At 36.6% G+C, this 14,629-nt stretch overlaps 2 protein-coding genes across 2 annotated transcripts; one reads left to right on the forward strand and one right to left on the reverse strand.

The window, feature by feature from the left end:
* The first annotated feature begins 6,060 nt into the window (after window positions 1-6,060).
* On the forward strand, window positions 6,061-7,811 carry LOC110926497 (F-box protein At1g49990). Its single transcript, XM_022170263.2, has one exon. The coding sequence runs from the start codon at window positions 6,141-6,143 to the stop codon at window positions 7,569-7,571; it is 1,431 nt and encodes a 476-aa protein (XP_022025955.1). The 5' UTR covers window positions 6,061-6,140; the 3' UTR covers window positions 7,572-7,811.
* Window positions 7,812-9,306: 1,495 nt separating this feature from the next.
* On the reverse strand, window positions 9,307-10,720 carry LOC110921007. The gene has a single exon (XM_022165270.2). It carries the CDS (start codon window positions 10,507-10,509, stop codon window positions 9,544-9,546), a length of 966 nt encoding a protein of 321 aa, XP_022020962.1. The 5' UTR covers window positions 10,510-10,720; the 3' UTR covers window positions 9,307-9,543.
* Window positions 10,721-14,629: the final 3,909 nt, after the last annotated feature.

Genomic DNA, 14,629 nt, shown 5'->3' on the forward strand with positions numbered 1-14,629 from the left:
ACCGGTGACGTTCGGTTCCGTGTGGTATCGTATTCTATGATTACATGTAATTTTGTTTGGAATCCACTTGTACTCTAACGTGTCGTGTTGTATGTATACACGTCGTACGGTATTATTACTTAACGTATTTTGTCGTTACATGTCGTTTTATAACACAAATACAATAGTATAAGTATAGTATATTATTATAAATTATAGGTGTAGTATAGGTACTGTATAAACCTATAGGTGTAGTATATATATCGTATATGCTAATAGTTGTAGTATAATATAATATATATGTAGTATAAAATAACTTTATAAATTTATATACAAAAATTATAATTAAATGTATCCAAAAATTTGTAAAAAAGTGCAGTATATAATACAAAAAGTGTAGTATAAAATACAGTTATAACATAGATAGTACAGTATAATAAATATGTACCAAACCTATACTACATGATAACTTTTTATAGTATAGTATAATAAATTTGTAAATGTTTTTTGTTTAAAAAAATAAAATAATTCTTTCATTAAACTTTGTTAAAACTATAACTAAATGTATACAAAAATTTATAAAAAAGTGTAGTATATAATACGGTTATAACATAGATATATAGATATTATAGTATAATAAACGTGTACCAAACCTATACAACATAATAAATTTTTAACAATACCACTAGCATTCCTATGTGATTCTCCCTAGACACAACAACAAAAAGCCTCTTTAACACCGGGAGGAGTTTCTTTGATTAACAAAATTGTTCTAACAGACTACAAACACTATCTAATCTCATTAAAAATTGCATCAATTGTATCATGTGGTTAAAATTGTTAAACTCCCTAAAAGCATCTCAAGTGCAAGAAGGTAACTAAACAATCTGATCAAGTTGTTTCCACGTCAAATTTAATTTGTGATAATATTCAGGCAGAGAAATACCATTTTGAATAAAGGATCTTATATTTTGATGTAAATCAAAAAAACTACAGATCCGTCAGTTTTATCATGAGTTTCTTTTAAGTTTTTCTACACATTAGAAGCAAATCTGGAATATACTTAACCCAAGTATAACTCAGCATACACAGAGTTCAGAATTCAAGTTAAAGCAACAGAGTTGCACCTATCCCACTGGGTAGCAAGAACACCATTAGTCACAAATTTAACACAAGATCCCATGAGTCGTATCTTGTCTTTAAGTGTAAGTGTCACACCCCAACCGATGACGGAAACATCGGGGTGAGGCACTGAGCGAAACAAATTGTCCAAGAGAATCTATAATACTATTAGTGACAATATATTTAATGTCATGTCCCACACCATAACATATAAAGCATAACAGTTATTACAGATATTGTTCTTAAATATAAAAATGACAACTCAAATTTATTTAGTTTGTTTCTAGACCACCTAATCTTGATTCCATGACATCCAGCTGTAACACCCGTCTCGTTTGTTTAGGATTTTAACATAAAATACGCATTTTTAGAAGAAACGCATCATTTCAAAAGTTATACAAAACGATAAGATTTCATAACGATAGTATCTTAGTTAACTAACTAGTTTAAACATGAGAGACATCAACTTAAGTGTTTACAAAATAAACATTTTCTACAAGAAATTTAGATTAATGCGGAAGCTTCAAAACGATGTGTTCGGTTCTTGAATGCATGCTTGATCGCCATCTAGAGTGAGACAAATATCACCTAATGTCAAAACCACGTTAATTATTAGTTTTGACAACGTTAAAACACGTATAATCAAGTTCTATTGCCAAACAATGAAAACAAAATAAAATTCATGAGTTTTGGGTCTGTCACGCCCCGCGACAGATCCCGTCTAGGCTTACGTGGGCCCCGACAGACGTCGCGTGACGCGACCATGAAGATGCTATGGTGTCGCGCGACGCGACACCCTATTTTCGACAGCATGTTGCTTGGTTTTGAGCTGCATATTCCCAGCTCTAAAATTTACCAAAATTCCAACTTTAAACATTCATAACTTTCTATCTAACGGTCCGTTTTCAGCGATTTTTTTCCTACGCGTCTGTAATTTAAATACCAACGCATCTATCATGATTATCTTGTCAAAATTTGAGTTTACGGACTGAAGGGCTAATAGTTCCCCTTTTTATTTATTCTGCCCGCATAGTTTCGCACTAATTCTACCACTAATATTTTTTATGACTTCAGGCGTATTTACCCATCTTCCAGGGCTTACGATCACTAGCGTATCATTACCAATTCCATGGTTTATGCTCTTGTGACCCACAATCGCCAAATGATCTTTCAACATTTTCCTAATATCTAATCAACACACATTTATTTGACCCGTTTGGCTGATTTATGGAATCCACCGTTTCAATGACAACCAAACATTTTTTAATCTAGTTTTGACTCGTTCAATTAAGTGGTGATCATCGTCACTTCTACTAAATGCAAATCCTTATTTTAAACACAACTTTGAATGACTACACTATCAAATTTACATAATGTAACGGAACGAGGTTACATACCTTCAAAGCACTCCCTTCAAACGCGTATCACCACCGGCTTGTCCGCTTGACGTCCCAGTTTCCTTGCCTATAGAGTTCAACCACGAATCGTTTAGAACTTTTTTCGTATCACATAACGCATAGTTTGCTATAATACTCAAATATGCGTTTTAGTTCGATTTTCCATCATTTAACTTTTTTTTTGGCATTTCTACAAACACCTAGAGGGCATTATTTCACACAACTTACAATCAAGTTCATAACTTGTCATTTAGCCAAGATTAAACATCGATTAGGCAATTTCATGTCAAATTTTCACATCACAAATCTGAATTTACTTCATAGAGTTCAAAATACACTAGAATGATAACTATAATCCTAGTGTTTAACATGATTTCACGAAACCCATTAATCACCTACATTGGTGATTGTGGAATTCACAATGAATGAGCAAAATTTCCATAATCTAATGACTAGGGTTTATTCCTAGACATTATTTAATAGCAGTTTCATCCAAACAACAATCATGCAACACAATTTTCAAATTTCATATGTTCACCTAGAGTTCAAGATGAAATTATTCAATGAAATTCTACATACCTTATGATCCCTTTACTAAGGAGATCACTAATCTTTGCTTGGATTTCGTTTTGGAACAGATTTAGGCCTCCAATTTGGACAGTTTTGCATGAACTATGGTTTGGTGGAGGAGTTTGGTCGCCCCCTGTGTTTTTGATCGAACCAGACACACATACAAGTGTGTTTGGTGTTTAATTTTTGTTTTAATATAATTAGTTTCAATTTTAACACCTTTGGCCCCCAAAACACTTGTCACATACGTTAAAATAGGTCAATACACATAGTGTAAATGTGAGCATACAGGTTTAACAGAATATAGTAGCGAAAAGCGATTTACGCATAACCAACATGTAACACGTAGAAATGTGAAGCAAGTAAGCTATCGACAATGAAATATGCACATACACGACTGCGAGTTGTAGAATGCGCAACACATATCACCACTATGACACGTGAAGAAATACCCTTAACAATCCTTGTCCACGACAGGTGATGAGTCCAAACTATAGTATTATCCTTGCTAAGATGTCAGGCAACAATCATTGTGTAAACATAACATAAAAGCATTCATCGAATAACACGTATAACATGCAGAGCGGTTAGCGTATAAAAAGTGTTTGCGTTGTGTGTCGATGTGATCTGATATAAATAACGTATGTAACACCCAAAGGTGCGTTAAGCAAAAGGGATCGAGTATACTCACAGTTCGTGTTTAATAAATAAACACAAGCTTTGGATTTAAGGGAGCGCTGGAGAGATTAGCCTGATCAGAGAACGATAGTATAAGCGTTGAACAGTGCGTAAAACAGCGTGTCGGTGAGATGATCAATCGGATGGTGGTCCGATTGGATGGCCATCCGGTCGGATGACCGTTCGGTCGAATGGTCATTCGTCTGGGGGAAGTGTGTTTGTGAAATGTTGAACTTTTGAAGTTTTCGTTGTAGTATAAGTAAAGTCATTCGATCGAATGGTCATTCGTCTGGGGGAAGTGTGTTTGTGAAATGTTAAACTTTTGAAGTTTTCGTTGTAGTATAAGTAAAGTCATTCGATCGGATGGTCGTTCGGTCGGATGGTCGTTCGATCGGATGGTTGTTCGATTGAAACCGATACTCTTTGAAAATTTTGTAAAAGTTTAAGTGTTTAACTTGTAAAGTCAAGTCACCTGGTCGAATAGTCGTTCGATCGGATGGTCGGATGACGACTCGAAATCATACCGTAGAACAGAGGATGCAGGAACATTACCAACATGCGTAATTATAGGTTCAACATGCGTGATTATGGTTTCCAACATGCGTGATTAGGATTTTTGAGTTTTATAACGTGCGTGATTTCCCAGCGTACACATCGTACGTTAACGAACATTGTACATTAACCCCTATATATATATGTTTAATTTTGTTTTATTTATTTAAATATTTTTAAATAAATGAGTAAAAAGACTAAAATACCATTGTGTTACCTAATTAAACGATAAAAATTAACTGGCTTAGGATTAAAGAATGTAACATTTAACGATTTTGAAACATAAAATACGTTTTTATAATTTCTTAGGCTACACGGTATGGGGGTCGTCCCCCTACCGTCCCGGTCCGTCGCCGTTTGAACACCGTGCCCCCCCCCCCCCGTCCCGTCGCTAAAAGGACGTTGGCGACGATCATGTGAAAACAAAAAAAGTGGGCCCCAATTTGAATATGACCGTTAAAAAAAATCAAATTCATAATTATTAATTATAAATAACGGCTACTTTTTAAATATTCACCCAATTCACTTCCATTTTTATAACACAAATAAGTTTAAGTTTATTTTTTTTAAGCGTCGTCCCAACGGCTAACTAGACGAGCAAAATATAACCGAGACCAAGAAGGTATTTTACTTTTTTTAAGTTTATTTTTTTTAAGTTTATGTTTTTTTTAAATTTATTTTTTTAAGTTTATTTTTTTTTAAGTTTATGTAATGTTTTTTAATATTAATGAAAATATTTTGTTACTTTAATTGTTAAATGTTAAAAAAAAGTTGAAGATTAAAAAAAATAAAAAAACATAAAAGTGGTGGAGGACTATGACTAGGACCATCCTCCCATGCCCTCTAGTTTTGGAGGATGATCCATCATTAGGAGGACTATGACGTGGCGCCTACGTAGCGGATCATCCTCCAAAGATGGATCATCACCATACCCACTAGCCTTAAGGTAAAGAACACGCTTTCCAAATGGCTATAAACACAAATAAAACCGTTTTATGTAATTTATTCTTCATAAAAGTTACATTTAATGTGAAAATCTGTTTTTTTTTTTTTTTTGAATGGGAAATTTGGATCACTACGGACCACTGGAGTATCATCGTGCCACCAGCAGAACCACCCGATCATATCCATCTCCACTAGGCAATAATGCCTATACACTAATTCAGGAGAAAACCCAATAAATCTGGGAAAAACCTCGTTTGTGGGAATCAAACCCATAACCTAATGGTCATAAGTCTTATCCCACCACCAAAATACCACTAGGCTATGATGCCATGGGTGTGAAAATCTGATTTAGTTATGGATAATTAACTTTCATCTGATGTTCTAACATAAAGACCAAGTTACTAAAAATAAATTAATTATTTAAAACGATTTAATGTTAAAATCTCTACACAAAAAGTAACACACTTTTAATTAGGGACGAGCAAATATCGATGTCGTCCCGATTCTGAAAAATATCGATCTCGAATTTTGTGTAAACTTGGTACCGATACTGATACAGAAATATGTCGGTGCGGTACGGTATCGGTATTTTAAGTGTAAAATTCGGTATTTTACCGATACCATACCGTACCGTACCGATACCGAAAATGCCAAAAAATGGATACCGATTTCGATACCGAAAAAAATTCGGAATCGAAATTTCGGAATCAGGATGAGATCGGAATCGAGATGGTATTTTATACCAATTGCTGATTCCTACTCTTAATCACATTTAACACAACCCTTCCTTAAAAAAAACATTCTTAAAAAAGCCTATTGGCACACACTACTTCTCACAACCTAATATCCCCCCTATGTTCGTACACCAAGAACAACAACAACTGAAGCTTGGTAACAATGGAAGACGATAATCCACCCAATCATCTTCACAACCAAACCCAAATCACCCACCCAAAAAACAAAAAACAAAACACCCAATCTCAAACACTCTCACAAATCACAAACCCTATTTCCAACACATCAGTTCTAGGGCTTGTTCTATTAGCCCACACATTTACATACGATCTCACCAATTTCCCTGAATCTCTCCTTCTAGAAATCATTTCAAGATTACCCCTCAAGTCAATTTTCAAATTCAAATGTGTCTGCAAACACTGGTTAACCCTAATATCCCAACCTTCTTTTTCAAAGTTTTATTTTAATGTTACTGCAAACTCAGCTTCTTCGTCTGTACAGTTTAGAATTCTGTACAGGTATATCTATGTCTCCAAGTTTAAGGATGTTCTTGACCGGTTTCGACCCGAGGTTTACAATTCCCACAAGTTTTCTGTGCTGTTTTTGTCTAGTTTTGAGGAGCAGCAGCAGTCTGATCAGTTTAAGGTTTTGGGTGTGAGTAATGGGTTGATCTTGTGTTGTTTGTTGGGGCCTTTGGTTTACTATGTTTGTGATCCCGTTACTCGACAGTGGGTTACTTTGCCTAGAGGTAGAGATATGTCAGCGAGTACCCACCCGATATTTTTCGGAGAGGGGTTTGTTAGTCGGGTTGATGAGAATAATGTTGTTGTCGGGTATACGGTTGTGAGAGTCGAGTTGTTGAGTTTGCGGACGAATTATCTTAGTTTGGAAGCGTTTTCGTCGGAGACTGGGAAATGGGTTGATTATAAGTTGCCTTGTGAGAGTCCGATTGCGCTTATGAAGCGCGGTGGAGGTCCGGTTTGTTTTAATGGGAATTTTCATTGGTTTGTTTATGATCATGGGATGGTTGCGTTTGATCCGAATAAAGAACCGAAATCTTGTCGGCTTATTCAGTTTCCGGAGGATAGAGAGGTTGAGACTGAGTATAAACATGACGGGCTTTATCGGTTGTGTGATGAGTGTCAAGGAAAGCTTCGGTTTTTCGAGGTGGCTTATGACGTTTGTTCGTTTTATTGTTTTAGCATGTGGGATATGAAGGATTACGAGAAGGGTGAATGGTGTTCCGAGTTTAAGGTGACCCGCAGTGATCTTTCATCTTCGGATCCTGAATTAAACGGGTGGTTAATGAAAGCTAAGTTTCTCCCGTTATCTTTCCACCCGTTTGATCTCGATATTGTTTATCTAAGGTGTGTGGAGCTTGCTTGTGTTGTATCATATAGTATTCGAAATAAAACACTAGATGTTGTCGCTAAACCTATCGGTGTCGTTGATGACCTGTCGTGGCGTGTGGTGATCCCGTTCGTGATCCCGAAGTGGCCCACACCGGTTCCTATTCCACCTGTTCCGAAGAAGGTTGTTAAGCCAAGAGGCGCACATCGCCTTCGCTCATGTAGAATTCATACTCGGTTCTAGATTTATGCGTTTTCAATTGGTGAGCTTTTCTAATAATTGTTGTTTGTTGGTGTTCCGAACCTGCATAACAGGTTGTATGCTGTATTTTTACTAATAAACCTATAAACTTACCATTTCTCGTTGCAAGTGTAATGTTTAATCATTCTAGTTGTATCAAGTATGTTGTTGTTTTAAGTGTAACGTTTGTTCTGTTGTATGTTATACCGAATTAAAACGAATAGGATGTAATTGTTTCATATTTACAATGAGCCTGGCAGCCGTAGTTGTTGGTGTCCTCTTTTCATATCGTTAGCAGAAAATGTTGTCAACATGTTCATTTTAGATCATCTAGTTAAGTTCTTTATTGTTGAATGAGAACCTTTTATTCGTTTGGTTGCTTCAAGTTGGTATATGGGATCTTTCGGTTTAGAAGGTCACTGCTCACTTATGATCAAGTTTAGTTTCGAGAGTGGATTCTTTATAATGTGGGCGGGGTGTTTGATATGGGAACGAAGTATGAAGGAACGTATTGACTTTGAATTAAGTTCGTTTGGCATTTAGGTTCGGGAATCAAACTGAAATTTTACTATTGATAAATCATTCTGTATTCTCTGTTCGATTATAAAAAGTTCAAACCCGAGATAGGTGATGGGTTTGATAAATCATTCTGTATTCTCTGTTCGATTGCTGCTTCTGGATTTTGGTTGTAATGTTTTGATTTCTGCTTCTGGATTTTAGTTTTAGTGTTTTGGTTTCTGCTTCTTCTACTAGGTTTGGTTATAATGTCTTGATTTCTGCTTCTGGGTTTTGATTCCTGATTATATTGACTTTGGCTTTAATGTTTCGATATCTGGATTTGGTTATAATGTTTCGACTTCTGCTTCTGAAATTTGTTATTGCTGAGGTTTGGGGTTTCTGGTGATGGAGGATTCATGGGGATAACCAAACACGGGTTTGAACATTAGATTCGAACAAAGTGTCGTCTTTTAAACCAGTATTAGAGGTGTTATGATGGGCCGGCTTAGAGAACATGTCAAATCGGTACTTTTTAATACAAGAATAAAGTGTGATCGAGTCGAACAGAATAAAAATGTTCTTTCCGTTTCTTGAGTTTTGTGTTGAAATAAACGATTCGAATTTCAAAAGGTCACTTATCATCTTGATTTGTTCTATATTCTAATCGTGTCGATTCTAAGTGAAAGAATTGACACTTGATCAGACCCACTAGTCTATAAACGGTTCGAAATCATAATATCATTTTAACCAAGAGCCAACAAGCCTTTTGAACCATCTTCATCAAGACCAAAAACAATAAACAAACACAAAAACATAAAAAAAAAAATTGAAGACGATGTTTACAAGGCGCAAATGGCACCAAGCTTATAGACGAGTCAATGTGATATTCGAACAAATAGATGAACCAAAAAGGTCCGTCTTTTGAACCACCATCATTAAGATCCATAAACAAACACAAGAACACGATCAAGATTCCGAATAATGCTTATGCGTCAATTATGAAACCTAACTCACAAATGTAAACAACCATATCAAACTACCATTAATCATCGTCTTTCGAAGTATCCTCACCAAGATTCAAGATCATGCTTACAAGGATCAAATGGTAACAAACTTGATTGTATAAGAAGACCAAAATCATAATTTCTATACGACAAAAGAACCACAATGTGCTCTCTAACCTTGCTACAAAATCGACAAACAAACAAACACACCCCTTACTCAACCATTAATCATCGTCTTTCAAACTATCATCACCAAGATCCATAAACCAACACAAGAACACAATGAAGATTCGATACATGCTTTACAAGAGAGCAAATGGTAACGTATTAGATTGTATAAAGAGTTCAAAATCATAAGTTCATAACATAATCTTTATCGAACATAAAGAACCACAATGTACCCTCTAATCTCACCTACAAAATCGACAACAAAACAAACAAACAAACACTTTACTGAACCACCTAGAATTACCTCAGTGATGAGAACCATAACCATTGACACCCGTCTCAGCGACTACAACAACATTCTTCTCCACCCCCTCATCATCTTTAACGCCATCTTCATCATCATCATCATCATCACTATCCAAAGTAAACTGCGCATGATGACTCATACTCACACGCTGCATTTCCGCTCCAAGCGGCTTATACTCCATCGCTCCACCACTCACCCCATACCTCCTACTAACCAAACTATACCCACCAGCAATAAAACACACAAGCAACGCAAGATGACAATTAAACTGCAACGTAGCAACCGCTCTAGCCCTATGAAACTCCGGATGCCCTTTACACCAAATCGTAAAATTCCCCCTACTCTTCTTCTTCATAAAACACCCATCCGTAATCAACCCCGAATAAAACGACAACCCCATCTGCACAAACCACATCCCCTGCATAACCAACCCAACCCCCCGCCCCAATCGCGAATACTTCGCACCCTCCTCTCTCAATTCAAGAAGCGTGGATACAATACAAACACAAATAGGCACAAGCAACAGATCATAATACCGGTTTTCGATCCCATCGGGGTCTTTCTTCTGAATATAAAACAAAAAGAACTCTTCAACAAACCCGAATAAACATAGCAGGTTGATCACATGTGACGGAATATTAACAGAATTTTTGAGATGTGTCACTGCACCTAAAATGGATAGTAGTAAGAATAAAGCGGCAATTGAGATGACTTCTAGTTGTAAAACGACGCCGGTTTGGTCGTGGGATTTGAGGGCGGAGGTTATGGAGATAAAGGAATTTGATATGAATAAGAAGGAGAGTAAAGAGGCTGTGAAGAAGATGAAAGGGGTTGATTTTTTTGAGGGTGTTGACGATGGGGTGGAGATTTGGGTTAGGGTTGGGGTGGTGGAGATTAAGGATTCGGAAGCGCCGATGAGGAATAAGCCGGTGCCGCCGATGATGTATGTAAGGAGTCCGGCCATTGTTACAGTTTACAGATCGTTGTTGTTGTTGAGATGGAGAAATTGAGGTGAGATTTGGGGGTTTGATGAAGGGGGGTGTGTGGAGTTTTCAAAGTCAAAGTCAAATGTGAGGGGAACTGGAGAATTTGGATCGTGTTTTGGTTGGTTTTTCACCGCTGTCGTATTCGGACACTTATTATTATCAGGCATGTTAAGAACATATCAACAGTTGCCACCGGAACCACCGCACGGTGAACTCGAGAGGCAGTTTTTTTATTTTATTTCTAGAGTAAATTAGTTTTTGAGTAATTGGTTTCAACCAATTATAAAATTATAAGTATAAAATCAAAAAGTTTAACTTGGGTAGTGTTTGGTATGGTGGAATGAGAGGCGTAATGGAATGGACCATAGAGTATAACGGTCCGCAAGGCATGTCTGACGGGCAGATTATTGCCAAACTCGCGGATTGGGCCTCCTTTCTCCTTCAATCATAATTCATAGAGTAAACTTCCGTTTTGCTCCCTGTGGTTTGGTCACTTTAACGGTTTTACTCCAAACCTTTAAAAATAGCCATTTTACTCCCTGATGTTTCGGTTTTTTTGCCAGTTTGCTCCCCGCCTCTAACTCCATCCAAACTGGCAACAAAACCAAAACATCAGGGAGTAAAATGGCTATTTTTAAAGGTTTGGGGCAAAACCGTTAAAATGACCAAACCACAAGGAGCAAAACGGAAGTTTACTCTAATTCATATTCTAACCTTCTTTAAACCAAACCCTAATCCCCCACTATAAATCTGTGTCTTCCACAACTCCTCCACTCTTTACACACCTCAAAACAACTCTCTAACCCTCTCAACCATCTCAAAAACTCCAAGTGAGGCAGACTGTACCAAGTCTCAAAACAGTGAGTTTTGAGCACATTCTTCTCCATTTTCTTATATCAAACTACTTGGACAACCTCAAATGATGTTACCCAATGTTCACCAAGGTGTAACAAGGTGGTACATCACTTATATGAGGGTCCACAGTGAGTTCAAAATTCTGTTTTGTTTAACTTTTACAACTTGTTCTTGTTCATGTTTATCTTGTGGGAATCTTGTAGTAACCTTGTACTAACGCTGTTCTCAATCAAACTCATGGTTGTTGGGCTTGTGTATGGTCGATTTTTATAAGATTAGAGGTCCAGATACCTCACATAGTTACTGCCATAAAGGTCCCAAGCGACCTACAAAGTGTTGAAATCAACCAAGCCTTCAATCCTCAATGTTGAAAGACTTGTGTTTTGGTAAGGTGTGAACAATGGAAACCTTGGTTCTCCAACTATGATTCCACCTATTTCACTTGTTTATTTCGTGAGTTAGATATTCATCTGAGCAGTTTTTAACACCCTAGCACGATTTTAACCAAAGAGACGCAGCGGAAAATACTAACTCAAAAATTCTTTCTTTATTAGTTGTATGACATACTTGAAGACTCAATTATAAAATGTCAAACACATTCTTGAAGGGATTTACAACATTTACTCTTAATTAACACGTCAAAAGTATTATATAATTCAAGCTATGTGACCGTTCTTCCCGTACAATCCTTGCTCTTTGACTTGATCTTCAACCACTTAAACTCCATAATGAAGATAATTCCGTGCAACCTGCAATCACCACATACATCCACATCATTATTATTTGGTGACATTATTCATAATCTAAACATACATAATTAAATAACCACGTCATGTTCTTTCTACTCATGCTACTTTTTTCGATTATCATTGCGGGTACAATCTCACATCCCAATATCAAATCTTCACAAGGTCAGCAATAATATACCTGCATTTTCAAGTCATTCTTAAGGCACATAATTAGTAACGGTACTACTCAAACGTTTTGAAGCCATGTATAGTTATATACCAACCCTATCCTTTCGTGTATAATAAATCCCACTTCATGCATACGTACATTCATACTTATATATATATGTATGTATATATTCATACACACATACATACATACATACATTCATGCATACTTCCATAACCAAGCTCTTACCTACAACTTACATTCCCAAATAAATATACTAACAAATCCTAATTGCGAATATCTATATAAATATGGCTCATATATACAAACCTATGGGTATGCTCACTTCTACTCTTATATACCTTTGGGTTCCATTTATAACATGCATGTAAATCCATACACATACCCATACCCATACATGCCTCTAGACTTACTTCGTTCCCTCTCATACTTTCGTACAGGGCCGGCTCTTGGGCCGGCCAATCCGTGTCGTTGCTCGAGGCCCAAATTTTTAAAGGGCCCGAAAAGTTTTTATAAGCTTTTATAAATATAGTAAATTATGTATTTAATATACGCATTCATTTGTTGTACATAAAATTGTTGGTGGTTGAGTGGAAAAAACCATCTCAACATAATGTAAGGGTCTCAAGTTCAAGGCTTTGCTCTACCACAAAGGTCTAGTTTTTTTTTTAATTCATTTCCCTTTACCACAATTTTGGGCCCAACTTTTTATTTCGCCCGAGGCCTATTTTATTTTGAGAGTTTTTGGAGACGGCTCTGCTTTCGTGCACGCTCAACACACCTCATAAACACTCTTCAAAGAGTTTGAAGAACAAATCAAGAGCTTGACAACGAGTTCCATACTCACCCGTAGCTCACCAAGCTATTTGGTAGGGTTGGGGTACATTGTATAAGTTTAACGGGGCTTGGAAAAGGATCTACGGGGTCCGAAATTGAAGAAAACAACATTGTTGGCTGGAACCTCCACCATAGCTTACGGTGGCTAGGAAGTCCCTACGGTGTGGGATTAATATCTTACGGTGGAAGATTGTGGCATCACTACTTACCATAGCTTACGGTGGTTACCGTAAGCTATGGTAGAGCCCAGTTCCATAACTTTTGTTCTCTTTTAACATTCGCAAATGACCGTTAGGCCTCCGAACTTCTTTCTTCCACATTTTTCATGCTTCCAAGATGTCAAATAACCATATTCAAACTCCCAAATCCTTTTAATGCTTAACCCCATGATCAAACTAACTACCACATTATGTCATGTTAGTTTCTATATTCTTGACCCGTTAACTTCTACCATGTAATTCCAAACATAGATAACTTTCTACGACTTACCTCATCAATACTTACTTTGGTACTTACCCTTACTCATAATTTCTTACATGATTTCCTACGTGCAACGTATCAAACTTCATTTATAAAATAAGAAGTGATTCCGGAAATCACTTACCTTTAGCATCCATGTTCATGCTCGTATCCTTGCCTCCCTTCGACTCATTAGCCTTCCGTGCTTGAGTCCTGAGCTAATGTGATTCCTATTCTTCCATGCCATCATTTTCATAACTTGTCAGTATGCATATTCATCCACATCGATAATCATTTCAAATTCTTGGTTGCATTATTTTCATTAGTCAATCATTCACTAATCATGCATAAGACACACCGATAATCACATTATTCCACGTTCATGCAATTTAACTCCTATTTATATAACACATCATTTGCCCAACGCATATCACACGATTATCTCTAATCTTACTCTTATGGCAAAAAGCCTAACCATGTCATTTATGCGCAGTTGACTTTCAGAAAGTCAACTGCTTATCATATGAACTTTCAACTCAGTCTTTTGCATCCATCTTATTATAGTGGGTTATATTACGAACATTATATTCATTTCATACTCATGTAACGATGCACATACGAACATATGATCACCTAGTTACACGAACACTCATTTCGTTCAAGTTGGCATTTCATAACTTCCCAACTAGTATTTTCATATCCTCACAACCAACATCATAACCCATAATTACCTAAATCAACATCATTTCAATATTACCCTTTTCTAGGATTCTCACATGCTTTACATTCACTTCTTATTCACAATAAGGAAAATCAATCAATCTACATGGTGTGCATTACATTATACAAGCATGTAGTGCAAGCTCTTAAATCATACTTCTACTAAATCTCACATTGACTACACTCTCTCATGGATTTCATCAAGAACATATGTCACATGATATTTTACTATCAAATACATCATTTCCACATTCCACACATATTCATCTTTTACTTACATACAATTTCATTTATTAAGCTCACCTAGGC

The sequence above is a fragment of the Helianthus annuus genome, chromosome 17, assembly GCF_002127325.2.
Source record: "Helianthus annuus cultivar XRQ/B chromosome 17, HanXRQr2.0-SUNRISE, whole genome shotgun sequence".
Classification (NCBI taxonomy): domain Eukaryota; kingdom Viridiplantae; phylum Streptophyta; class Magnoliopsida; order Asterales; family Asteraceae; genus Helianthus; species Helianthus annuus.